The sequence below is a fragment of the Cynara cardunculus genome (genome assembly GCF_001531365.2).
Source record: "Cynara cardunculus var. scolymus isolate 2C chromosome LG 13, CcrdV1, whole genome shotgun sequence".
Classification (NCBI taxonomy): domain Eukaryota; kingdom Viridiplantae; phylum Streptophyta; class Magnoliopsida; order Asterales; family Asteraceae; genus Cynara; species Cynara cardunculus.
Genome location: NC_037540.1, coordinates 32853773 through 32879817, shown reverse-complemented (window position 1 = coordinate 32879817; position 26045 = coordinate 32853773). Strand labels below are relative to the sequence as shown.

The 26045-nt window shown below is 36.1% G+C and overlaps 2 protein-coding genes across 3 annotated transcripts; one reads left to right on the top strand and one right to left on the bottom strand.

Annotated features, from left to right (window-relative positions):
- Window positions 1-2171, top strand: LOC112525222. Its single transcript, XM_025135249.1, has 2 exons — window positions 1-415; window positions 1991-2171. The coding sequence occupies exons 1-2, from the start codon at window positions 99-101 to the stop codon at window positions 2013-2015; spliced, it is 342 nt and encodes a 113-aa protein (XP_024991017.1). The 5' UTR covers window positions 1-98; the 3' UTR covers window positions 2016-2171.
- A 12932-nt stretch (window positions 2172-15103) lies between these two features.
- LOC112525096 (phospholipase A(1) LCAT3) lies at window positions 15104-25733 on the bottom strand. Of its 2 annotated transcripts, XM_025135051.1 has the most exons (11): window positions 25310-25733; window positions 24213-24304; window positions 23839-23966; window positions 23230-23365; window positions 23069-23120; window positions 18332-18432; window positions 17998-18177; window positions 16455-16612; window positions 16242-16296; window positions 16045-16098; window positions 15104-15656 (listed from the first exon to the last, which is right to left on the bottom strand). In XM_025135051.1, exons 1-11 carry the CDS (start codon window positions 25524-25526, stop codon window positions 15492-15494), a joined length of 1338 nt encoding a protein of 445 aa, XP_024990819.1. In that variant the 5' UTR covers window positions 25527-25733; the 3' UTR covers window positions 15104-15491. The 2 variants fall into 2 exon arrangements, with proteins under 2 accessions (XP_024990819.1, XP_024990820.1); XM_025135052.1 differs by lacking the exon at window positions 17998-18177 and having other exon boundaries at window positions 15345-15656.
- Window positions 25734-26045: the final 312 nt, after the last annotated feature.

Here is a 26045-nt window from a genome sequence, read left to right as displayed (position 1 = left end):
AGGGTTCTTCACTTGTAATTTGTAGGATTCTCCGTTTCATCGTTTCGCTCCTCCTAATCGTCCATCGAAACCCTAATCGTTTGCAGAATCAAGTAGTTATGACAGGAAAAGCGAAGCCCAAGAAGCACACGGCGAAGGAGATCGCCGCGAAGGTGGATGCAGCGACGACCAACAGAGGAGGTGGCAAGGCCGGAGTCGCTGATCGCACCGGACAGGAAAAAGGTGGTCACGCTAAGTACGAGTGCCCGCACTGCAAGATCACCGCACCGGATGTTAAAACGATGCAGATTCACCATGATGCTAAGCACCCTAAGATTCCCTTTGATGAATCTAAGATCAATAACCTCCATGCCCTTCTTGCACCTGTTGCTGATACGTCCAAACCTCGCCCCGGTGTTCGTGGCAGCCTCAAGAAGTGAATTTCTCGATTATTATTATTATTATTACTACTACTGCTACCGCTTTATTATGATGACAACCTGACCGCTTTTGATAGTTTTTTTCGTGGGTGTTGGATTTAGATTCAAATTCTAATCCTTCGTTTGTCAAATGCATGATGATATTTTTGGGTGTATGGTTAAAGTGCTAGTTATATGCACTTATGCATGCTCTATGGCCATATGATCTTGTTTTTTCTTGGTTTTTTTATGGATTATAATCATGCTCTGTCTTTTCCTATTTCCCCTTTGGATCTATCCTTTTTCCATTGCCAACTAATATGATTATCAACTTGTTTGTGTATGCCTGTCAGCATGTGTTTATTGTATCAAACATATGTTTAGCGTATATATCTATGCTTCTTTTGTTGCTTTTAAACACGTAGATATCGCCATAACTAGATGTTAATCTTGCGTTTTTGGAAGAACAGAAAGATACACTTTTGGCCTCATATTAATCTGGGGCTGATGGCCAAGGATCCAAACTTGTTTGTTTCAGAATGTAGACCGATTGCTAGAATTGTTTGTGGGCCTTAAATTATTAGGGTGTGAATGCAAACTTAAGAGTTGGACCCCATAATAATCGCTTGACACTTATTGTTTCTTGTTTTTACCTATATGTACATGCATCATAGGATTATTATGGTTCGGACACTCTACTTTATGGTAAGAAATTACCTTCTGACATGTTATTGAGGTAAATCTTTTGATGGTGTTTGCTTATGTGAACAAAAAGAATTTTTAAGGTTGCATAGGGGTTATGTGGCTAAACAGCTAAAGGTGTAAATAGTAAAATTCATGAATGCTTTCAAAGTAACAGTGACTTTAGGGTGTAATAGTTTGTTTTTCATAGGCTAAATAGGATTTTTTTTATAACTCATAAGGCTGAGAGCGGACAATGCTTTTGAGTTGCTATTTGTTTTGGATCTGTCCTGAAATCCTACTGGTTGACGTTTCATTGTTTTCGGATAGGCTTTTAGGTTGTTATTGACTGAGAAGCAAGATGATATGTTACAGGCTGTTAGACTAAACATCAAGGAAACACGAGTAGAAGCAGATGGGTGTTTTGATTACTAAATTGTTGCGAATCTTAGGGATTTCTTGGTTCATGGCTCTTTATGTATCACACATAGTATTTGGTAAGGCTTACATTGAGGTGGTTTTAGTGTGAATGATATGATAAAGGTTGTGCAAACTGCAAAGATAGATATATTTCTAACCCTTTTTATGTAAATGAGCAAATAGTTTTATTCTTTAAAGCCAGTATAGGCTATTGGACTGGAATCATATTCTTGTTTTGTGCCTGAAAACCAATATTGTTCCAAGTAGAAGTGCTTATAACACAGGGTTGAATCATATTCTTGCTTATTATATTGATTCGACTACTTGTAGCAAAAACTGATTATGGAACTTATTAGCATGCAGCGATGAGGGTTTTTGAAAGTGTTTAAACTGTTAGTTGTACTCTTGATTGTAAGAGCTTATGCTTCCAACTGTTAAGGACAATGATGGTAATTGTGGTTTTGTTCTAAATTCTTGATGGTTTCATATAGGGGAGAAAAGATGCCTGAGAAGTGAAGGGGAGCAACAAGAAGGGCAACAAGAAATGCCATTATGGTGGTATGAATGTAATAAGTTTTTCGTGGGTGTGTTTATAATACGTGTTACATTTTAACAAACAATAATCTTGCTAACAATCGTGTGTATAAAAGAATGTTGACCGACCCTTCAATATTCTGTCTTGTTAGTCTAGGACACCTGATATTCCCCCTAAAGTTGCAATGTAGAAAGGAGGGTCTAAGAAATTATCAGGGTTTTACCAGTTTATGGTTTCTTTACCTCTTTTGGTAAGAAGATGATGAAATTATAGATGGTAAAATTTGTATCAAGAAGCATCATGACCAAATGTAATGAGAGTACCTGATATGGGTTTTGGAGGTACAACTGTAGACAATAGGAATGAAGGTGGGAAGCTAGATTGTTGCCCTCACTCTGTATTCGTTCTCAATACTTGTACATTTTCATTTTGGGTAGTTCAATATCAATGGAAAGTGTCCCTTTTCATTTGATATCAAATAAAGAGTTGATAATATCTAGTAGATTTAATCCAAGAAGTAATGTTTTGTAGAGATGGTCATGAAGGATTGGTGATTGAAATCCAACGGGAACCGTTAAAAACGACCAGTTAATAAGGGACTGGTCTAGGGATTGATTTTTGAATATTGTCAAGTGGTTAATGGACAAAACAATCCAAAAAATATGGTGCACTTTTTACAGTGGATAGAAATTTCATGTTGAAACTACAACATAGACCGTTATGGGTTTGAGTTGGATGCAAATTGGTAAGCCTAGCGAGTTGGAGTTATGATGCTGAGTTAACTCGGAGCATGACAAAGAAGTTGGTGACCCGATAACGGTTATCGTTTGCACACTTTCGTAGCCCACGCTTGACCAAGTGGATTCAAACATGACTTCAAACAAAATATAAACAAGCAAGTCAATGCAACAATTCTTTTTTAAACTTGATAAGTTGCGTCACTTAGAGGCTGTTTGTTTTTCAAAACAATACCTCTTAATACCCTTTGAAGTCTGAATCGGTCAGCCTTTGGGTATTAAAAGTGTTTGTTATTCTTTCTCTCTAAATAAGAGCTTAAAAGCTCTGAATCTGGTCTGAAATTATAAGTTGTAGACAAAACCCTTAAAACCTCTTAATTCTTACCTTACCTTATTCGCCTTCGGTTCTCGATTTCAAGCTCTCAAGTTCTCAATCTCTTGGTTTCAAGCTCTCTAAGTTCTTACCACCGTTCTTCGCCTTCAGTTCTAGATTTCAATCTCTCGGTCTCTCTCAACTCTCGATCTCTTGAACCTCTCAAGTTCTCCTAGATCTCAGGTATCGATCTCCTTTTTTGTATTGCTTCTTTGATTTCTGCTTCTGCTATACTTCTCTGTGTTTGTTTGATTTCTTTTGCATCTTTGATTTCCTTTGTATAATACCCAACAACCTTTCTAAAAACTCTAATATAAATAAAACCCTAAACCCGAAATCAAAGCTTGGAAACAGAAAATTATTACCCGATGTTGAAGAATCAACAAAGAACTTCAATGGCAGACTGTTTCTGTTGTGCTTTAACTTTTTCATATACCCCTTTCAACCATATATTAAAGTTATAACTGTATTTATGTTGATTCATAGCTATATGAACTTAGGGCACCGGATAAACTAATAAACATCGTATACAACAAATTCTCTCTGTAAAAACAAAGAAATTTAACAAGATATGATATAATCTCATTTTTTATCTATGAAACAATCAACTCCCAACAGTGAACAAGATTTTCTATTAGACTTGGTTCATCTTTCTTATATAACACATGAGTTATCCTTAAGCTATGGTGTTTTTTTTTTCAAAACATAAAATTTGACATCAATTTTCAAATACTATTAAAGTAATACATAGCCAAAACCTCCCTTCCCTAAGAGGTCTAGCATAACTTGCCTTGTGTATTAAGAGGTCTTAGCATCAGGTATTTAATTGATTGTTTAATGGTATGCATGATGGTTTAATAGTAGAAGATGTCCCTGTAAATTACCATCATCCAAAAAAAAATCAACAACTAAATTACCACAGTGGTCGTGCCTGAGAAGACACGGTGTATTAGAGTTTAGCTTTAAAAAAAAAAGATATTAACAACATAGTTGCAATGATCTTTGACTGTGTTAGGGTTAAAACATAGACCATTTTGATTGATTTGACCACAATCAGCCCCAGCTCTACAAACATACTCTATGTTCTTTTGAAGAATTGAATCATTCACTCCAGTGTTACACCTAGTAAGATGCACCTGGTTTTCCAACATCAAAAAAGTTATTAATTTAAATTGCAAAACCAAAATCCAAGAGAAACCCATTTGAGAAAACCCAAAAATGCAAAAACCCATTTGATAAAATCCAAAAACAAAAAACAGGAACCTATTTGAGAAAATCCAAGAATACAGAAACCCATTTGAGAAATAGATACCATTGTATACAACAACTATATAGAATTCTAGACAATAAAAAATACCACTATCAATATGTATGATGCATACATTTGCAGCCTCAAACATAGAATTTTGGGTGAATATTATACAATGTTGAGATGAGTTAATTTCTTGATAAATAAGGGGTTATTTACCGATTATTGACTGATTCAGATTTTAGACTTTAGACGTAAAAACAGTCTAACTGATTTAGATTTCAGCATCACACTTCAGATTTCAACACTTCTTAAAAAACAAATGTCACCTTAGATTGTGACGTTGTATAGTTGACCATGTTCATATTTTTGTGTAACATGCCATTGAATTTGATTTATCAATTATATACGTATTATTGTATAAGGATGTTGGTTTAGGCATTTAAAATATGTATTTGATGCACCTATATGGTGGAATCCAGGGATGGAAATGGAGCGAGTAATACATTCCTCTACCCCGACCCCGACTAATCCTCTACGGGCTTGAGGGAAAGGAATTTGCCGACGGGTTTTGGGAACCCGTCAGTTTAGTAAAAAACAATATATTTTACAATAAAAATTATAATAAATTGTCACTAAATTAATTACCAATATTAAAAATCAAATATATTTATCATTTAATAATAAATTTGTATATATAATTTATTTATACACACACTATATAAATATATTAAATAAAATAAAAAAATTAATCAGGGCCTAAGTAGGGGCAGGTAATGCCTCCCCGACTCCGTTTATGGTATGAAAATAAATATGCGTTCCCATACCTCCCCCACGGGTAAAGTTTTCATATCCAATGGAATTCGATCCACCTAATGCTTAAACGTATTTAGGTGCAAAAATCTTGCTAACTGAAAGCGTTTTATGAGTCTTTCATAAAGAATCATAATATTAGCACGTGAATTTGGAGGGTTATTGAAATATTACGAATGCCACGATAGTTGGGTATGTGTAGTTCTCTTCATGAGCTAATCATATATTTTCTTTATGAAATTAGCAGCATAGCTTTGGAGTCGGTTTTTTCTAACCGAACAAAAGAAAACACGATTCACACCGGAATTGATCAAAGTTTTCATTTGTTGCTAGAATTAGTCGAATAGTTTTGACCAAATACTATAGAGCGGATTAAATTTTGAACTTGCTAAGTTGATAACGATATAACCGCCAAAGAAGTATATCAACATTTAACAACGACAACGTCTTAGCGATAATTAGGAAAGACTTCAAATATATTGAAGAAATCATGCACGTTTAAATCCATCATTTTACAAGGTTTAAATAACTTCATATGGTTCTAATTTTGGCATCCGATTTCATTTTTAAGTGGACAACTAGGGCATCGGTTCTAAAACCCCTATCCCACTTTCCCCATTAATAAAAAAATCAAAACAATTCAAAATTCTTGTCCTCCATTTATAATAACATTTGATAGTTCGTTGTGTCGTATGGATATATAGCTAGTATTAGTAATGATAATAGTAAGAGGAAACATGAAATAAAAATAACGAAAATTTAGGTAACAGTATTAGTAGAAATGAACGTAATCAAAGATATGAGAGACTTAATTAAGGAAAACCTAAAATTACCAACACAAAATCAGATTCCTAATTTACTATATCTAACACTCCTCGTCAAGTTGAAGTGAATATGTTAATCATATCCAACTTGCTACAAATAAAATCAACATAAGTAATTCGCAATGACTTCCTGAGAATGTTTGCAAGTTGATGCTCAGTCCTGATGTGTATTAGAGGATCTGTATGTGTTCCCACAACACAATCTTGAATGAGAAGGAAATCATTTCAATGTGTTTGGTTCTCTCAGTGAATACTTGATTCTTGGCTATGTGAATGGCTGGCCGGTTATCACAATATAGTCTCATCAAGTCGCCTGTAAGTATTTCAAGATCTCTTAGAAGTCCCTTCACCTACGTCACTATGCATGCCACATTTGCCATAACTCTATAATTTGAGTTGGCACTTGATTAGAAGACATCATGTTGGTTCTTGTTTTTCCAAGCTTAATATGTTTGGTCCTCTTATGGAATACTTGATTACTCGTTATGTGAATGGCTGAAACGTTATCACAATATAGTCTCATCAAGTTGCCTATACTTACTTCAAGCTTTCTCAATACGTACTCCAAGATTTCTTACAAGTCTCTTTACCAATGTCATTTCGCATGCCATATTTGTCGTAGCTCTATAATTTGAGTTGGTACTTGATCATAAGACAACATGTTGGTTCTTGTTTTTCCAGGCACAATATGTTTGGTCCTCTCATGTAACACTTGATTTTTGGCTATGTGAATGCTAGACCAGTTATCACAATATAGTCTCATTAAGTCACATATACATACTCTAAGCTTTCTCAATACATACTCCAAGCTTCTCTTACAAGTCTCAATACCCACATCATTTTGCATGCCGCATTTGCATTTACTCTATAATCTGAGTTGGCACTTGATTAGAAGACAATATATTAGTTCTTGTTTTTCCAAGAAACTAGATTTCCTCCAAAGAATGTTGTATCCTGAAGTCGATCTCTGGGAAATGGGATAACCAACCTAATATGTGTCTGAAAACCGGATATCCTACCATCTCCTTCTTAAGGTAAAAGCAACCACTCGTATTAACCCTGATCTGAATAAAGTAACCTTAAGCTTGACATGACCTTGAGATACCTCAAAACACAAAGTGTTGCATCCCATTGGCCTGTATATGGGGTGGATGACATGATCTAGCTCAAGACATTAACTGTATTCCCTAAATCATTGGTTTTGCACCATGATGAAGTTGTTTAATTTTATATGATGTAAATTGTTAAGCTTAGTGTTAATATGTTATAACCCTTATGCATGTTTGTGATCCCAGATTTAAGTCATAACAATCAATTCATACAAAGATAATCAAGAACAAAATAGATGAATAGAATCAGTCGGCCAGCTTGTATTCCAAAATGTTAAGTATAATGTTCTTGATCACTAATCTCTCAATCTAACTCTCAATAATGATTAAAAGCCCACTAACAAATCTAACAACACCAAGCTATTTATACCACCTACTATAAAAGGAAACTAAACTAACCTTCTATAAAAGGAAACAACAATACAAAGCATTATAAAACATTTTAAGCATAAGGACTTGAATACAACATTTTTGTTCCAACAGTCTCCCCCTTTGGATTCAAGTCCAGAACAACAACAATCTTCAGAAAACTTTCAGAAACTTTAAATCTTCAAGATTTGAAATTTAACGCTTTTTAACAACTTTAACTCTTTTAAACAATCTCCCCCAAATAACTTTTCAGCACAAAAACAATCTTCCTCTTTAACAACAAACTTCAAATAATCTCCCTCTTTGATCAGCATCAGAAAGTTTTAACTCCCCCTTAATTTGATAAGAATTTATCATTTTGATAATCTCTCCCTTTAAGAACCAGTAAACTCATTGCAGAAATAATCTTCACATTCACTCCCCCTTGAATATTGCAACACGATAATCTTCAGCAATTATCAACACTTATTGATCAACTCCTTTCAAACTTTGAACATCTCCCCGATCTTCAGAAATTAACTCAAACATCTTCATTCATTTTCAATATAAAGTCCCCCTTAAGGTGAAAATGGGGAGCATTTACATCATACTTCAAAATGAATGAACTTTAAGGAATGCCGTCAATTCATAAAAAGTTAAGCAAATCTTTTCAAATCTGCTTATATAATCTTTTCAGATTAAGGTCGGGGAAAGAACCAGATTCAACTTATGAACCTGTTTTGAATCTTTTTTAAAAGATTGTCCTAGGAATATAACAAATATATTCAATACAATGAATGTACTTCATATATGAGACTCTTTTTATGTTCATCTCACTAGGACTTCCAAGGAACAGGCCTTCCAATTTATAATTTTGATTTATTTCTCCCAACACCTTACGGCACGAGCTGACGACAGCCATGCACCACCTGTGTCCGCGTTCCCGAAGGCACCCCTCTCTTTCAAGAGGATTCGCGGCATGTCAAGCCGGAATTGCCACATATGAAATCTAACACAATTTTGCAAAGAAATAGCCCGGCGGTGGTTTACCCTGCGGCGGATGTCAGCGGTTCGAGTCCGCTTATCTCCAACTAAATCGGATGAAAAAAGAAAAAATTTCCTTTCAACCATTCATAAAGCAACAAATGCTTCAATTTAAGCTCAAAAAGATAAATAGAATGGACTACATAAATTTATCAGACTCAATCGTGATCAATAGGAGTTGAAGGGGAGACATATATCCTTCTTTTTCAATATCAGTTATCTCCAAATGAGAAAACGATAGATTATGAGTTGTGTGCCCAAAGTGTTATTTTAACAGTTATCTTTTAAGAGATAAATGAGTAGCTGATGGGTTTATTAACAAGAGTTGGTCTGGGCTTGCCTTTTTCAATATTAGCCTCAAAAGAATTGCGAACTAACAGATTATGTGGTTGCCCGGATAATAGTAGATAGATCAAGATTCTTTTAATCTTCTAATCCTGATACAACTCTCATCAATTCTTTTAACTCACTTCAACTACCCCCCTCATTTACATTTTAAGCCCTGCACACAAACCCATTTTTCATTTAAGCTCACTCAGATATGGATGTCCTCTTGGGTAGGGCTATCGGTTTTGATAGTTCATGAGGTATTTATGTTAAGCTCTCAGTTGCTCCTAAAATTGTTACATTGTAAGCTCATTTGATCACAAATGACTGCTCAAAAATATTATTACAATTCAGCACATTGGATCTGATGAAATTGATCAAGAAAAATATTGCAATTAATCACATGATCAAATATTAAGGAGTGATATACAGAAACAAATTATTCAGAAATATGTCGGAAGAAATGAACGAAGATCTGTAAGAACAAATTTACAGATTTATACAATCAAAGAATTTAGAAAATATGTATCAATGAAAAAATTATTTTCTAATAAGCTCAGAAAACAACATTGAATACAAACGAGCGTATTATCACCGAAAACGATTTTTCATTTTAGAGATAATAATGATTTGAAGAATAGCTGAAACATGTATTGAATTATGTACAAAGAGAAAATATGCAAGTATAGTCTCAAGAAAATACCTATTCAGAGAAAGTACTCGTTTCCAAAAAAGAATAAAAAACAAAATCATTTAAAAATTCACACTTCTTAGAAATGAAAATCGTTTAAGTTCAAGAAGTGGTTTAAACATTTAGGAAAACATTTTATATAAACGGAAGTTCTTCTTCTTCTATGTATATTCAGAGAAAGATATAGAATGATATACCTGATGTAACAACCCACAATTACCACGTACAGATAATCCACATGATATTACTCATATCACAGAATGTAATATTGTTTACAAAATACAGACTAACAAAAACTTTCTTCGATACATTTATAAGCAACTAATTTCTTCAATTCTAAATTTTCCCCTTGCCTTTATCCTGCGAGGTATGATGACCTGCAAAGCAGGTTAGTCCAACAACTGAGCGTTAGACCCAATAGGTCTAGTGAATGTACAAATCTCAAACAGATAACATACTTTCCAAACTAGTAGTTTTGAATCAAACCTGTACAGACATAAACATTTATCCATCTCCCTCGCGGTTACATGCCATTACATCTCTCTACATCTCTCTCGCGGTTACACCGCCAGCAAAACCAGATCATCGTCCCTTTGCTTGCGGACAATCAGCGTTTACATGTTGAGATGAATTACAAGTAAAACATCTCCGCGTCATCCGACAGTCTCGAGCTATATGTCCTGGTTCCTGATATTTAAAACATACTCGTGACTCTGTATTGCAGTTTCCCTGATCTATTTTGTGACATCGAGTACATGCTCTATCAGCAAACCTTGAGAGTGGTCGATTTAAATTTTCCATAAACATTGAATTTCCATTTACTGATACAAAGATTCATTTTTGATTTAAAAAATTAGATTGTTTTAGATATTTTTTTATTTGTTATAATTAATTGTTTGTTGGCTCCATCAGTCAAATAAAATAGATCATTCCTTTGGGAAGAACCAATCAAAGAATTTCTTTATATCCCTTATAAGTCTAAACGTTCTATTTCGCCGATTCCGAATATATGAATTATGCCAAAGATTCAAAATCTATTTTCGGCCAGAGCGTATTTACCAAAACAAATATGATTACCTCGATAAGATATACGGAAATCAGTCATTGTAACTTCCCCCTTTCTTTTCTCTCCAACCTTTTCTTGTGGTTGTCGGTTAATGTCTTGCTCCAAAATTTCAGCGGCATCAACTGTTGCTTGAAACGTTGTCGGATTCCTGGATATCACATACTATCGAAGATTTGCCTCCAAACCCCATATATACTTTCTTACCTTACTGTTTTCAGATATGATATAGGCTTCAGCAAACCGAGATTGTTCCATGAAAACTTCTGTATAATGGCTGACTGACATATTTCCTTGTTCAAGACGAAGGAAATCATCTTCTAACTTTCGTACTGCCGCTTCAGGACAATACTGCATTTTAAACTTAACCACAAATTCTTCCCACAACATGTTTTTCAAAATGTTTGGATCTGAACTGGATAGAACTTCCCACCAATACAAAGCACTTGATCTCAAACGGGATACAGCAAACATGACTTTGTCCTCTTCTGCACTTTTACTAATTTGCAGACTCGGTTCTATCTCTTTAAGCCAACACATGGCTTTAACAGGGTCGCGCTCACCAGAAAATTTAGGAGGTTTACAGGCAAGAAACATCTTGATATCTCCTCCTTTTTGTACTGAAGACGAAGTAAGGGGTACAGATGTACTAGTTACCGGGTAACTAGCTCCGGCTTCCTCTTGATAATCGGAATTTACTACTTTTGGATTATTTTGGGCGGTACATCCCAACAAATTCACCAAACTTTCTTGGAACTTTCCCAATTCTGCTGCCAACATTTCCTGAGTAATGTATCCGGGATCAGGAACATTGTATCCACCCCTTGCTCTTCGTTTACCACGGCAAGACATTGAACTTTCTTGGGCCGACAATTCCTGTTCCCCATGAGTTTCTTGTCTAGCACCTCTACCTCTTCCTCGACCCCTGCTGCGACTTCGTGTTTCTATCGTCATCACATTTTCCAGGTCTTCCCCTTGAGTCACATTTCTACTTTCCCGACCTCTTCCATAACCAGTAGAGGTCATTTCTAATTGATTGGGATTATCTGTTATTTCTCAGTGTATAAGTTTTTCTGTCACATTTAAACACACATGATTATTCTCATAATCAAAAAATAATAACACATTCATCCTCAAATCTATCCATAACTCAGATTATATCAGTCATATATAATCTATTTTTCTCATAATAGGTTCAGCTATAATATATTCCCATGTTCATAGACCCAGTGAAACCTATTATCATAACTTCCGCACTTCTAGTTTAAGTCTAAGTATTTCGCAAATACCCAGATCCCTTAAACTAAGGCTCTGATACCAACTGTAACAACCCACAATTACCACATACAGATAATTCACATAATATTACTCATGTCACAGAATGTAATATTGTTTACAAAATACAGACTAACAAAAACTTTCTTCGATACATTTATAAGCAACTAATTTCTTCAATTCTAAATTTGCCCCTTGCCTTTATCCTGCGAGGTATGATGACTAGCAAAACAGGTTAGTCCAACAACTGAGCGTTAAACCCAATAGGTCTAGTGAATGTACAAATCTCAAACAGATAACATACTTTCCAAACTAGCAGTTTTGAATCAAACCTGTACAGACATAAACATTTATCCATCTCCCTCGCTGTTACATCGCCATTACATCTCTCTCGCGGTTACACCGCCATTACATCTCTCTCGTGGTTACACCGCCATTACATCTCTCTCACGGTTACACCGCCATTACATCTCTCTCGTGGTTACACCGCCATTACATCTCTCTCGCGGTTACACCACCATTACATCTCTCTATCGAATGTGGAATAATAACAAGATTAACCGGATATGAAATCCGAACAACCATCCGGAGATACAATCCGGACAACATTGTCTGGATATCTAATTCGGACAATACATGGAACTTTATATTTCTAAGTTTTCCCGCTTAACACTTGGGTGATTTAGGACAAATCCGCATAACGCTTGAGCGGTATAGCTCTAAACCGGAAAATACTTGGGCGATTTAAGTATAAATCGCTTAATACTTGAGCGATTTAAGGAGATATCCGGTTGCCTCTTGAGCGGTTTAAGGCAAATCCAGTCAACCCTTGTCCGGTTTAGGTAGAACCCGGATAGCACTTGTCCGGTTTAAGTGGAATCCGCACGATATATAATAAGATTCATAATAAACCAGTTCCAACAACAATTGAATTATGTACAAACGAGTGAATAATACACTCACCTTAGAACCGAATATCCTAGTTTTGAATTCTCTTCTTCTTCTTCTTCTGCCAAATTCGGATGATACTATAAGGAGACTTTACTATTATAAAGAGTGTAAAACTTTTTCATCTGAACCCCATTTGCTATACATAGAAATTTTGGGAATCTTGCTACCTTCAGCCGACTCCCCCTCTTTTCACAAGATTTATAATAAAATAAATCTCTATATACACACACCTCCACCTCCATAAATATATATATATATATATATATACATACACTTTAAAACAAAATAATTATACCAAATATTACACCTAACAAGCATGATAAATCAAATGTTTATGATTTGATGAACTCCCCCTAAAAGTTATTTCTCAGAAAAACTCGAACAAGTGATTAGTACTTTGCAATTAAGCACAAAAATGATCAAATACAAATAAAAACAGTTAAGCTCTAGCTCCCCCTAGAAAGATGGATTAGATTTTATACAGACAGATTAAACATTCCAACCTTGCTTGCTAAAAATGAAAACTTTTCTCATCGAGAGGTTTTGTGAAAATATCAGCAAGTTGGAAATCAGTCTACACAAAATGCATCTCAATTAATCATTTTTCTACATTATCTTTAATGAAATGATACCTGATATCGATGTGTTTGGTCTTCGAGTGTTGAACTGGATTAGCAGTTATTGCAATCGCACTTTTGGAATTACAGTTGATAGGGACTTTATTAAACGTATACCCATGGTCTGAAAGTTGTGTTTTCACAAAACTTGTGAACAACAACTAGCTGCTGCAACGTATTCTGCTTCAGCAGAAGAAGTAGAAACACACTTTTGCTTCTTCAAAGTCCAACTGACTAGTTGGCACCTAAGAATTGACATGATCCAGAAGTGCTCTTTCTATCCAGTTTGCAACCTTCATGGTCAAAATCAGTTAATGTTGTGAATGTACATATTTTAAAGGTCGAATGAAATCATTGAAGTGACATCATTCGTGAATGGGTATTAAAATTCATTAACTTTGAGGTGAAACTCGTTGGAGCAGACACTAAAGACGTTGGAGACTTGAGGTGACATCACGAATGGGTGTACACCAGCGTCATAGAACGTGAGATGTAACTTGATGTTCATGTTGTAAAGATTGCTATTATCCGGACATTTTTGGGTTGATACATTTTTAGACTAATTATCGTTGCGGGCATTTATTACGTGAATTTCTTCTTTCTATACTATTGTTTTAACCCACAAGATAAATTGTCTAAGCTCACTAGGCATAACCTAACACATTTTCTTGTCGACATGTATATTAGGTCCCACGTTTATGGCGTGATGTTGGGTGCTCTTTAGAAGTACTGGTTGGATGTCAATTTTGGGACTTCTTGCGAGATGAAAGAGTAACTTTTGATGGCTTAGTAACATCTGAGTGAAATTTAGATCAACTCGATATTAGATTAGTAGGTTGTAACTCTAAATCCGTTTGTCATACTTGTATTTAACCGACATACTTCCCTTGTGTGTTAAAGTTCGTGTTTTATAATTGAATACAAAGGTTTTTATAAGTTGCTATTTCCCAAGTTTTTGTGGTGTTACAGTTGCATTTAATCTGGCAATTCGAATACCACTATCGTTGAGCTTCCATTACAGGCTTCTAAGATTTGGAGGGTCGACACTCCACACTCAAATAACCACAATTTCCAGACTGTCTAGCCCAGTTTGGACAGACAATCAAACATACTCCACCCACCGAATCCAATTGGTGGAGCCCATTTTAACCAGAATCTTCGAAATAACCGAAAAACTGATTATACCCAGACCCGTAAAATTAGTGGATGTGTCTTGTTGAACCGGAATTGTTTCGTCATGAAGAGTTTGCTAAGTCTGACCGAATACTAAGAGTTGCAATATTTATGGTGTTGTGATAGATGGAGAATCACAAACAAAAAAAGGGGAAAAAACAAAACAAGCAACTGTCTGTGGCACGACCTCGGTAGCTGAGCCGCCTATCGACGGTGGAGAGGGGGGTCTAGGGTCCACCAAGGGTTTCAGGTGGTTCCGACGGTGTCTAGGGTCTCGTAGTTCCGTCGAGGAACCGTCGACGGTTAGGGTTCAGGAACTGAAGTCCCACGACTAGGGTTTATTATCACAGGAAGAAGGGGATCTAATACCATGTAACATGGAAGCTTTGCGTACATTATGAAATAAAAGATTACACGGTATATACAAAGATAAGGAACCGAATTAAGGAAAACTCAAAACTACAAACATGAAAGTAAAACCCGAATTTACTATATTTAACAATTAACTAAAAATGAAAAAAATGGAATCAAATCCCATGGTGTACCAGGAGGAATTGCGAATTCCTTTCGGTAAAGGAATTTGGCAATTCCATCCGTTTCACAAACTAAATCTGTCAAAGAAATTGAGTTGATATAATTGATCATTCCGTTTCCTTTGAATTTGGCTGAACCAAACGCCTCCAAAGATTCAGCCAGTCATTACCAACTGGTTTCAACATGAAGTGAACTCGTATTTTGGACGTAATACTTAACATAAACCACAGCTTTATCAATAACTTAACAATCCCTTTGCCTTCTTACCATCATGAATCACTAAAAGATACATGACTACAAGTATCACCTTCAATAAATACATAAAGACTTCAAGTTGAATCACCATCGACAACTTTTGAGGTCTTAACACGTGTGCTCGCCTGTTCTTCAATTCCCAACCACTTTCGTAAGTATAGAAATACTGTTTCATCTCTTAGTAGTGCCCGGTGAGCACCAGGGATTCCCGCCCTTTCTATTGCAGCAAATCCATCCGCCTGTACGCATGTAGATGCCAATTCAGTTTTGCAATAAAGAACCAAAATAAACAAGCCAGGCAAATCCCAAAAGGGGAAAGCTGCTAACTCCATGAAGACCATTGGCAATTTAATTTATACAATCTTTTATGCAAAACAACAAATACTCCTTCCAATCGATAAAAAGAACACCTGTTGACCTTTAGAGATCTAACACCGACTTTTTCCACGTGTAATATGATGTTCAGCAAAACTGGGTCATCACTTGTTGAGAATTATGAAAATTGAGTATTGGATTTGAAGTCAAAGATTGAAGATTTTGACCTCAAAAACGAAGTCTAGATTATTTGGAAGGAAGGGGGAATATAAAGTAACACACATCACACATGATATAAGGTAGGATTAGTACCATTGCAGACTCGGCAGGGACTGTTCCATCTCCATCCACATATGAGTATTCAGGCTGTACAAAATAAAATTAAAATAAGAACAACAATCTACATATTTCCCTTATAGAGAAGCCTCGGAAGGAATCTCTTCATCAATGAATATGCATGGTTTCAGAAATACATATAGGATCTCAACGGTTATAATAACACTGCTTACCATTGTATGGCATATCTCAGATGGGTCTTTGATTGGGTCGGTTTCTGAACCATAACTGCAAGCACACATTCCAATCAGAAAACACAAAACATATAATCATTATTATTATTAGTATTGCTCTGATGAAAGGATCGAGTGTGGTGTTGAAAATATACAGCTCTATGCCAATTTGTAATCCATTTGATGAAACAAGTTAAAAGATCACTAACATACCACACGTCAAACGGTGTCTCCATTGATGTTCCGTAGATGTTGTAAAAAGCAATCCCTAAGGGGAGCTGAACGTTGTTGAGCATATCGCGTGTAGAAGAAGCCCATGCATATATAGAAGAATTGAACGGTAATGGTATAGTCTTCTTGTTATATTCTAGCTGCCAGAGTTGAACAAGTGAACTTAGCCAACAAACAGCAAAATCAAAAGATAGTTGTGCAAAGTGCAGACAAAAGCAGAAAACTCTCTCAAAAAAATTGCAGAAATAGAAAAATAAGATGTGTATTTAAAAAAGAACTTGAAAACAAGAAAGGCAGTGCTGAATTGTGGAAAACAAGAATTGCACCCCTTGCAATTTACAAGCATTATGCAAATGCTGCGTTTGAACTTATGACTTCTAAAGTCAACCACAACAAGTCCCAACCACATTGGGCAAACCCAACCGGGAAATATATCCAGCCACCTTCGTCCCCCAAGCTGAAATTTTAGAGATCCAACCCTGATAATTTCTAAATTTCAAATTAGACAAGATATTTTTTTAGTTTTTATAGTTTTAATAATGATCCAATTTAATACTCTATATAATCAGCTATCATGATCGATTTTTTCAAGTCAACAAATCCTTTCATTGACCCTCAAAAGTCAAATGTGGGCTCGTTTTTGGGATAGAGGCAGCAGTACACAATTTTTTGACTGAACCAGTAATCTACACTAAGACCACAATCTCGATTGAAAAACTATATCAAATCATGATGTTCAAAGTTCCAAGTGAGGATAAAACTTTGTTTGACAAACCTATATAAAAAAGAAAACAAACTTTTGCAGCACATGTTCGATTGGCGAACCCTATGATCATCATGCCAAAACATTTCAATCTGTCTTCTTCAAAAAGAACAAAGAAAATTTTTTTCTCAAGGAATCCTATAATACCATATCCCCTTGAGAAGAGGTTTTCCAGAAACCTCAAACAATAGCATGCATATAAAGGCAAAATAGTCCATCTTTATCTCAAGATTCCAGAGATAAAACCATGTTTTTTTTTATTAACCTAGATATTCAACCCGCTATACGAGCCGACTAATTCCAGGGAGACCACCTGCTTTGCAGATAGCCCGGAGTCACCGCATTTGAACATTCGTGGCCACAAGGGGATTTTTATTCCTCCTTGGATTTGAACCTGGGACCTCCTGGTACTTTTGACCTTTGGAGCCAAGCTCAAACCAATCAGGCACCACCCTTGTGGTTGAGATAAAACCATGTTAACACCAATATGGAAAAGTTGACTTTTGAAAGGAATTTACTAACTTGCAAAAGTCTAAGATAAAATGCATCCACAACAAGATCTCAGGCATATACATTTGGTGCTCTTTATATTCAAAGCATCTCCTTTTTTATCGCAAGCCCCCTGGGGGGTCTTCAAAAAAACCTCTCTACCCCTTGAGATAGAGGTATGGTCTGCGTACATCCTATCCTCCCTAGGCTCGACTTTTGTGTGGGTTATACTGGACTCGTTTGGTTTATAGACAAAGTGTTTAAAGCAAGTACCTCATTGTCTTTCAATGCTTCTATAAAGAGCTCCACACTCCCAGATGGATCATATGATTCCAGTTTGACCGAATCTTCTCCATTTTCTGAATAGTTTCTCCAAACCACAATTTTAGGTTGTTTTTTCCATTTGAATTCAGGATTAGGTAGCATCTCATAAATAGAAGGACATTCAACCAACTGAACACAAGTGAGAACCAAATCACTTTTTGATGGATTTTATTTTACAAGTAATTAATTTTTCTTTCAAGTCACAATATTTTCTTAAACTTGGGTTTTTTTTTTGTAGATATTATGTATGTAACTTTAACGTCAATGTTTCAAGAAACATTACCAGTTGATGCATAGACCACCTCGACACAAAGAAGTAGCTTTCAAGTCCTTCCACAAACTGTAATCCAGTTAACAAAGAATCGTTGATGCATCCGGGTGCACCTGATACACATATACCTAAATATTAGGTTGCTCAAGAGTATTTGCTACTCCCTACAATGCAAAAGAAGAGATATGCTTGCAACTTTCCAATAACCAACATGGTCCCAAGGTAAGGAATAACTGCAGGGGGTCTTCAAAAGAACATCTACCCCTTGAGATAGAGGTATGATCTAAGTGCATCCTACCCTCTCTAGATCCTATTTTTGTGTAGTATATACTGGATTTGGTTGGTTATAGTCAAAGTGTTGAAAGCAAGTATTTCATTGCTTCTACAAACAGCTCCATACTCCCGGATGGACCATAAGTTTTCAATTTGACCAAATCTTCTCCATTTTCTGGATAGTTTTTCCAAACCACAATTTCAGGTTGTTTTTTTCATTTGAATTTGGGATTAGGTAGCATCTTGTAAATCGATGGGCCTTCCACCAACTGAAAACACAAGAGAACTAAACCACTTTCTGATGGATTTTATTTTGTAGGAAATTATTTTTTCTTCAAGTTGCAATATTTTCCTGAACTTGGGGTTCTTCGTAGATATTGGGTATGTAACTTTAACATCAAGGTTTCAAGAAACATTACCGTGTATAGGTCACCTCGACACAAAGAAGTAGCTTTCAAGTCCTTGCACAAACTGTAATACAATTAACAGAGAATCATTGATGCATCCGAGTGCACCTGACACACATATACCTAAATATTAGGTTGCTCAAAAGTACTTGCTACTCCCTACAATGCAAAAGAAGAGATAAGCTTGCAACTTTCGAATAACCAATTTGGTCCAAGGTAAGGAATAATTCAATGGATTTGATTATAAAGGTGGTCATAACCACCTCTTTTGAAAAATACAAATATTTCCTCTTAATTTTGTAAATCAAAAAATAAACAAAATTTTTAGTGTAATCTGTTTTGCTCCAATTTTTGTTGTATTTCACTGATTTTCGATTTAAAAAGTTAAAGTATTTAAAAAAAGTGGTTATAATTACCTTTTTATTCAAATCCATTGAATTATTCCTTACCTTGGGACATTTTGTTTATCCAAAAAGCATATCTCTTCTTTTGCATTGTCGGGAGTACCAAGTACTTTTGAGCAACCTAACATTTAGGTAAATGTGTATCAGGTGCCCCTGGATGCACCAATGATTCTTTGTTAACTGTTATTTGTGGAAGGACTTGAAAGCTACTTGTTTGTGTCGATGTGGTTGTGGTCTATGCATCCACTAGTAATGCTTCTTGAAAACCTTGATGTTAAAGTTACATACATAAATCTATAAAAGAACTCAAGTTCAGAAGAAAAAATAATTACCTATAAAATAAAATCCATCAGAAAGTGATTTGGTTCTCACTTGTGTTTTCAGTTGGTTGAATGCGCATCGATTAACGAGATGCTATCTAATCCCGAATTCAAATGAAAAAAGCAACCTAAACTTGTGGTTTGGAGAAACTATTCAGAAAATGGAGAAGATTCGGTCAAGATGGAAACTTATGGTCCATCTAGGAGAGTGGAGTTGTTTGTAGAAGCATTGAAAGACAATGAGGTACTTGCTTTGAACGCTTTGACTATAAACCAAACGAATACTGTATATCCGACAAAAAAGTAGGCTATAGGAAGGTAGGATGTACGCAGACCATACCTTTATCTCAAAGGGTAGAGAGGTTCTTATGAAGACCCCTCCCCCCCCCCCCCCCCGGGGCGAAGAACCCATCAAAACCGATAGATTGAGCTAATTTGATGGATTTGATTAAAAAGGAGGTTATAGCCACCTCATATATATAGTTACACACAACTCAAATAGGGTTTAGCAACAAGTACAACTGTACAAGCCTCCGATGCAACAACGGGTAGTACTCGATAGAGGCAGAAGGGAAAACGGTTTAAAGCGTAAGTCGTGAGGGAGAAATTTAAGGTCTATGTATTTATAGAGAAGGATACTTGAAGTTCTAAGGATTGGGAATTTAATATTACAGTTTGACTTATGTCATCTAATTAATAACTCATTTCTAAAGAAGTCTATAGGAGATGAAAGATGACAAAACTTATTTAATATTACGGTTTGACTAGGTATTTCATAACTCTTTATGAGATGCACCTAGGCCCAAAAAGGCGCCTTATCCAAGGCTCATCACTTTAGTGAGCCTTGTGAATGCTCCTGGCCTCGAAACAGAAGTGGTATACTATTAACTTTCCTACAGGATGTAACCCCTATGGCACAAAATGGCTGCAGGCCCCCGAAAAAAAGACGTGTGTAGAAATAAAAATTGAAGATATTTCAATAGCAAGAGATACAAGAGACATAAATGATTCAATGATCTGAACAAATATTATTATTATGGTTCGAGAGGCAATAACAGTGTCAACTCGGACAGTATAGTGGCAGTGTGTTGAATCAGTAGCAAACAGTAAGTGTCTTTTTTTATGGGCGCTTTATTCTGGCTCCGCTTAGAAAAGGTCAAGCAGACAAAATAGGCATTGCGTTCTTTATGAGATGCGCCTGGGCCCAAAAAGGCGCCTCAACCAAGGTGCATCACTTTAGTGAGCCTTGTGAATACTCCTAAGGGTTCCCGAGGCCTAGGAGCTAGGAGTAAGGCACGAGCCTAAGGAATGCAAGAAGTCATCTTATCAAATATATATATATATATAAGAGCCTAATCAATTGAGAACTCCGTAATTTGTGACAACCGTGAGATCCAATATGAACCGCCGCCTCCCTCCCAACTCCGATAGAACCACCCCATATCCATCCCCTTCACCATCTTCTTTCTCCCCCAATACCATATTCCAGTCACCGTCTCTTCACGTCTCTATCCATACACACTGTTTTGCAAAATGCCAATCGATGTCAAAGTTAAATCATTTTCAGGCCATGGGTTTACGGTGACGTTTTCACAATTGATCGAGTGGGTTATCGTGGTAGTAATTATCCCATATCTTGAAACCCATATGTTGATCGAGTGGGTTTACAATAGAGTTCCAGTGATTACATTGCTATCCATATATTGAAACCCATATGTTGATCGAGTCGGTTTAAGAAGCAGTTACAATTACCACAATGTGTTATCCTATATCTTGAAACCCATATATTGATAAGGTGATCACAATATGTTATCCCCACTTCACGAATCCATCACGGTGATCACAGTGGGTATCACATTGTGTTATCCCCATTAAGTCAAAATTACCAAAATTATTAATTTGCTAATTTATCCTTTGATTTGTGGTTGAGACTGGATCTCATGGTTATCACAAAGTACTCCGTGAATGTGCCCCATATATATATATATATATATATATACACACACACACACAACTCAAATAGTTTAGTAGCAGGTATAACCGTACAAGCTCCAATGCAACAACCAGTAATACTTCGATAGCGGCAGAAGGGAAAAGGGTTCAAAGTGTAAGTCGTGAGGGAGAAGTTTAAGGTTTGTGTATATATAGTGAGCCTAGACCTTGAGCCTTATGGGCCTCAGAGCCTAGGCGTGCCTCAGGCACACTTTTAACAACTATGTACACATGCATGTACGTGTGTGTGTACATCATTACTAAACTTGGAGGATATTAAATTTGTCTATGGTTTCGGAAATCGCTAATCTTTGAACATCTACACCCGTGAAAGTGACAAATATTCAAGCAGTGTGAAATTTGCATAACAAAAGGAGGGGCTTTTCACCAAATACTAAACACTGGTCAACCTAGATGACTTAAGATGCAATTTAACAAATCATTTAACCATTTATTCAAATATAAATTAAAGTAAATATCAGACATACATGGCTAAAATGAACATAGAAATCTTGAGGTCTACCCTTATATGTAAACTTTCAGTGATGATTTCTTCTTGGATTTCTTAACCACATATAATTGTATTTGAGGTATCGAAACCAAAAAAGAAGCATTTATAACATCAAGAAGATTGTTTCTTAAAATAATAAAAACAATCGGCATTAAGAGGAAAAAGAATGTTGCAAGGAGAAATTAAGAGCAATACAACCGGTGAAACAATTGGTCGGAAGGTCCATAGAAATACCATAATGCACCATGTATTATGTTATAATATCTTTACCAAAACAATTCATGTACAAGTTCCGTTTTGTTTTCCCTTTGGTTTGTTCACTATTTATGGTGGTAAGGTTACTCTTTCTGAGCATAAATCAAGAGTTCTATTCATAAATATGTCTTTGCAATATGCAAAGGGAATATTTTGGATAATGACTTCCCTCTCCAACCTTGCAAAGCGGAGTAGCTTAGGTGCACCAGGTATCTCTTTTTATTCTCCTTTAATTTTTCTAGTTGACAAGAATAATCGAAGATGGAAACTACAAAACAGATAAATTATAGTCAAGGTGGTAGAAACGGATGATAGTTGTCCGAGAATAATATCGTAGTAATTTGAATTTCGGTAATAACAAGCACTTATTAGAGCATGTAAAGCACACCATATCTGCTTTCTCTCTTTTGCACACTTTTTACAAGTCAAGGGCCTTCCAGGAAACATTCACGCTACTCTTTTGGATAAATGTCTGGTCAGCGTACATCTCCCCGCCCTCTCCAAAACTCCATCTCAGGGTGGGATATATTGGGCTTGTTTGGTTTCGTTTAACCAGGTACATCAACAAAAAGAGAAAAGCAATGTACCTTGGAAAGGGGTTGCGATAGTTATCCACTTTTTCACATACTTGGAGAATACCTATGGCAAGTAGACGATTGGTCATGTCCTTCATGGCACTATGAAGTTTATTCCTCAGATATCCATAATGAACAAGTATAAAACAGGTTACAGGTTGTATTGTTCATACATCAGAATGGAGCGATATGAAACACGACACTAGCAATCCACCCATCGAGTGTGATATAAGGTTGACCTTTCTACCCCCCGCAGCTTTATATGCAGTCTCCAGCTTTTCCTTGAGGCCATCCATCGCTTGGTCAATTCTGCCAACAATACAGTAAAAGTGATGCTTAGTCTCTAGGACTTTTGTTATATTCTTTTAGTTTTTTTATAGAACGGTCAACAAACTAACACACTGATGTGTCTAAGGAGACTTGAAATCACAAACTAAAGGTTGTAAAGATCCACTGATACCATTGATCAAAAAGACCTAGGTAGGCCAGTTGTTAAGGTGCGTGGTATAGGGACGGGACTGGACACGCTTGGACGGGCAAGAGTGAGGTAGACGGGTGAAAGAATTCTAGAAGGTTTTAGGGTTTTAATTTGATATGGGTAGTTTAGTATTATACCAATCTTGTCCCATCTTTGACAAAAAAAATGCATTTTTGTCCCACTTGGGTCTTGTGCCTGTCTACTGTCGTGCCAAATGTGAGAGAGACAAGTATGTGTATTATCATGTCCCATCCTGTCCTGCATACCAAACGCACCCTAATACCTAAAAGCAAAAGTGAACTACCTATTGCTTTGTCGGAAGTCATATCCAAATCCAAACAGTGTGGTTCCTTTCTTGTATCCACACTTAACAAGCATATCGATCATGTCATGAAAATGGTACACATCCGTCATGTGTAAACATTTTATCCACTGAAACGACAAAAAATATGAATATTATATATGAATATACAAGAAGGCCCCCATTTTTGTCAAAATTGAACCTGTAGACATGATGAGGAATCGGTTCACCATATCATGGCATAATTAAGCCATTCATGGTCAATTTTGCTTCCCTTGAAACCGAAATTCTCACTCACTCTACCTCCCGGAACATGAAGGCTTCTATATTCTTGCTTGAATATAGCCAAACAGAATATATGATGCTACTATACTTACAAATGAGGGATCCAAAATATCAATCGCATAAAGTCCATAATCATCTTGTGGAACCACAATATCAGAACTATCATCCAATGCTTCTGTGTAGCCTGAAAATCCAAAACACATGAGCTTCTCCCAATTAACAAAATTCTCATATTCCAAATAAAAACATTTCATCACCATTTTGATTTATCAAGTATCTCTAAACAAACCATCAGACTTCTATTACACAAATTTCCAAAAGGAAAAAGAATTCAAACTCGTGCCGATAAGGACACGACTTGAGCATTTTAAATGTAACGGAACTTTTAGCATATTGAGAAAATTTTCCCAACTCCATTTTAAGGACCACAAAGACATGAATGTAGGGGTCAATATGCAACAAAAACCAATTCAAGTTTACATTTTCAGACTAATGAAGGCTGTTATCAATTACCAATATGAAGTGTTCTAAAGATCCCCTCTCAGGTTTGCTTAATTGCTCGCCTAGATGTTAAGCATCCCCCATCAAATTGTCAGTTAATATAGCTTGCAGGTGTTTAATTTTGGAGTAACGAGCTTAAACGTTTTATTTGGTTAGCTTTATATAGAGGAGTTTGATCATTGCTTAATGATAATCCCATGGCTCCAAAAACACCTTTTGCCCAACCGTTGCTCTCTCTTCTGCTATCACTCTCACTTTTCTCCTCCTCCTCCTCCTCCACTGAAACTACCGCCTCGATTTCTTGTGTTCATCAATTCATATTTCACAGCTTGGAGGTAATCTTTCCAATTCCAATCCTTTCAGAGTATTAATGAAATGATAGAAAGTTTTGTATAAAAAAATTGATTTCAACATTTTAAAACTGAACTGCTTATGCGGCTGCTTTAACCTTCGTTTCGGCCACCAAGAAAGCGATCATCACATTCACCCATTATCCTGCTTATTCTTGTAAACGCCCAATAAACCGAAAGAAGAAAAGCACCCCAAAATCAGAAAATTGGTCGTGTAAAATGTAACCTTATATTTGACGAATCACTTGCAAGATGTTATCCTTTTAAACCCAATTCAAAATGAAAATTCAAGTAACACCATAATAACTATAAAGAAGTTAGCGAGAAAGAGGCTGAACCAGTGTCGGGATTGTAAAGGGACCAGACTCTCTTTCGAAACTCCAAATCAGCAAGAAGGATGCGGACCCAAACCCGGGTGGTGAGCCCAAACCAACTCTTTGGCTTCGAGTTCAGAATAGTACCACCTACGCCACTCACCAGAAGTATCGGGTCAAGATCAGCCACATCGTCCCCGGAGCTCCGATCACTAAAGCACCACCATTTCCCACCCACCATTTCTTAATCCGTCTTGGAGAAATGCAGCACGTTTTGTGGGTAGTTGGGGAGTTCTCTTGTAGTGGGAGAAGTACCAATATAGTAGTACTATTATATAGTTGGTTAAGAGAACTAAACTGGTAGAAAATCGAGACTGGAAGATTTGACACGATTTCATGGATGATCTTCTGATAATATTCCGTTTAATATGCTTCTAGATTCTTCAAGTTACATGTTGCCCCTTATTTTTTGTTATTTTATTTCTAATTGATGGTCAACTTGAAATATATACAAGAATATAAAATACAAATTATTAATCCGTCCAATCTAACTTGAAAAATAGGCTAATCTAATCAGGTCTATATTGTATATATAGTTTTCATAGAGGGATTTTGTCTCACATAGAAAGTATAGTGAAATTTTACTTGTATTAGGAGCTATATATATGAATCTTAAGGCATCTCACTTAGTCCCATATAGCAAGAGTGACATAATCTTCTTTAGTTTAAAAGCTCTCTAAAACATCTTATTGAATTGTTT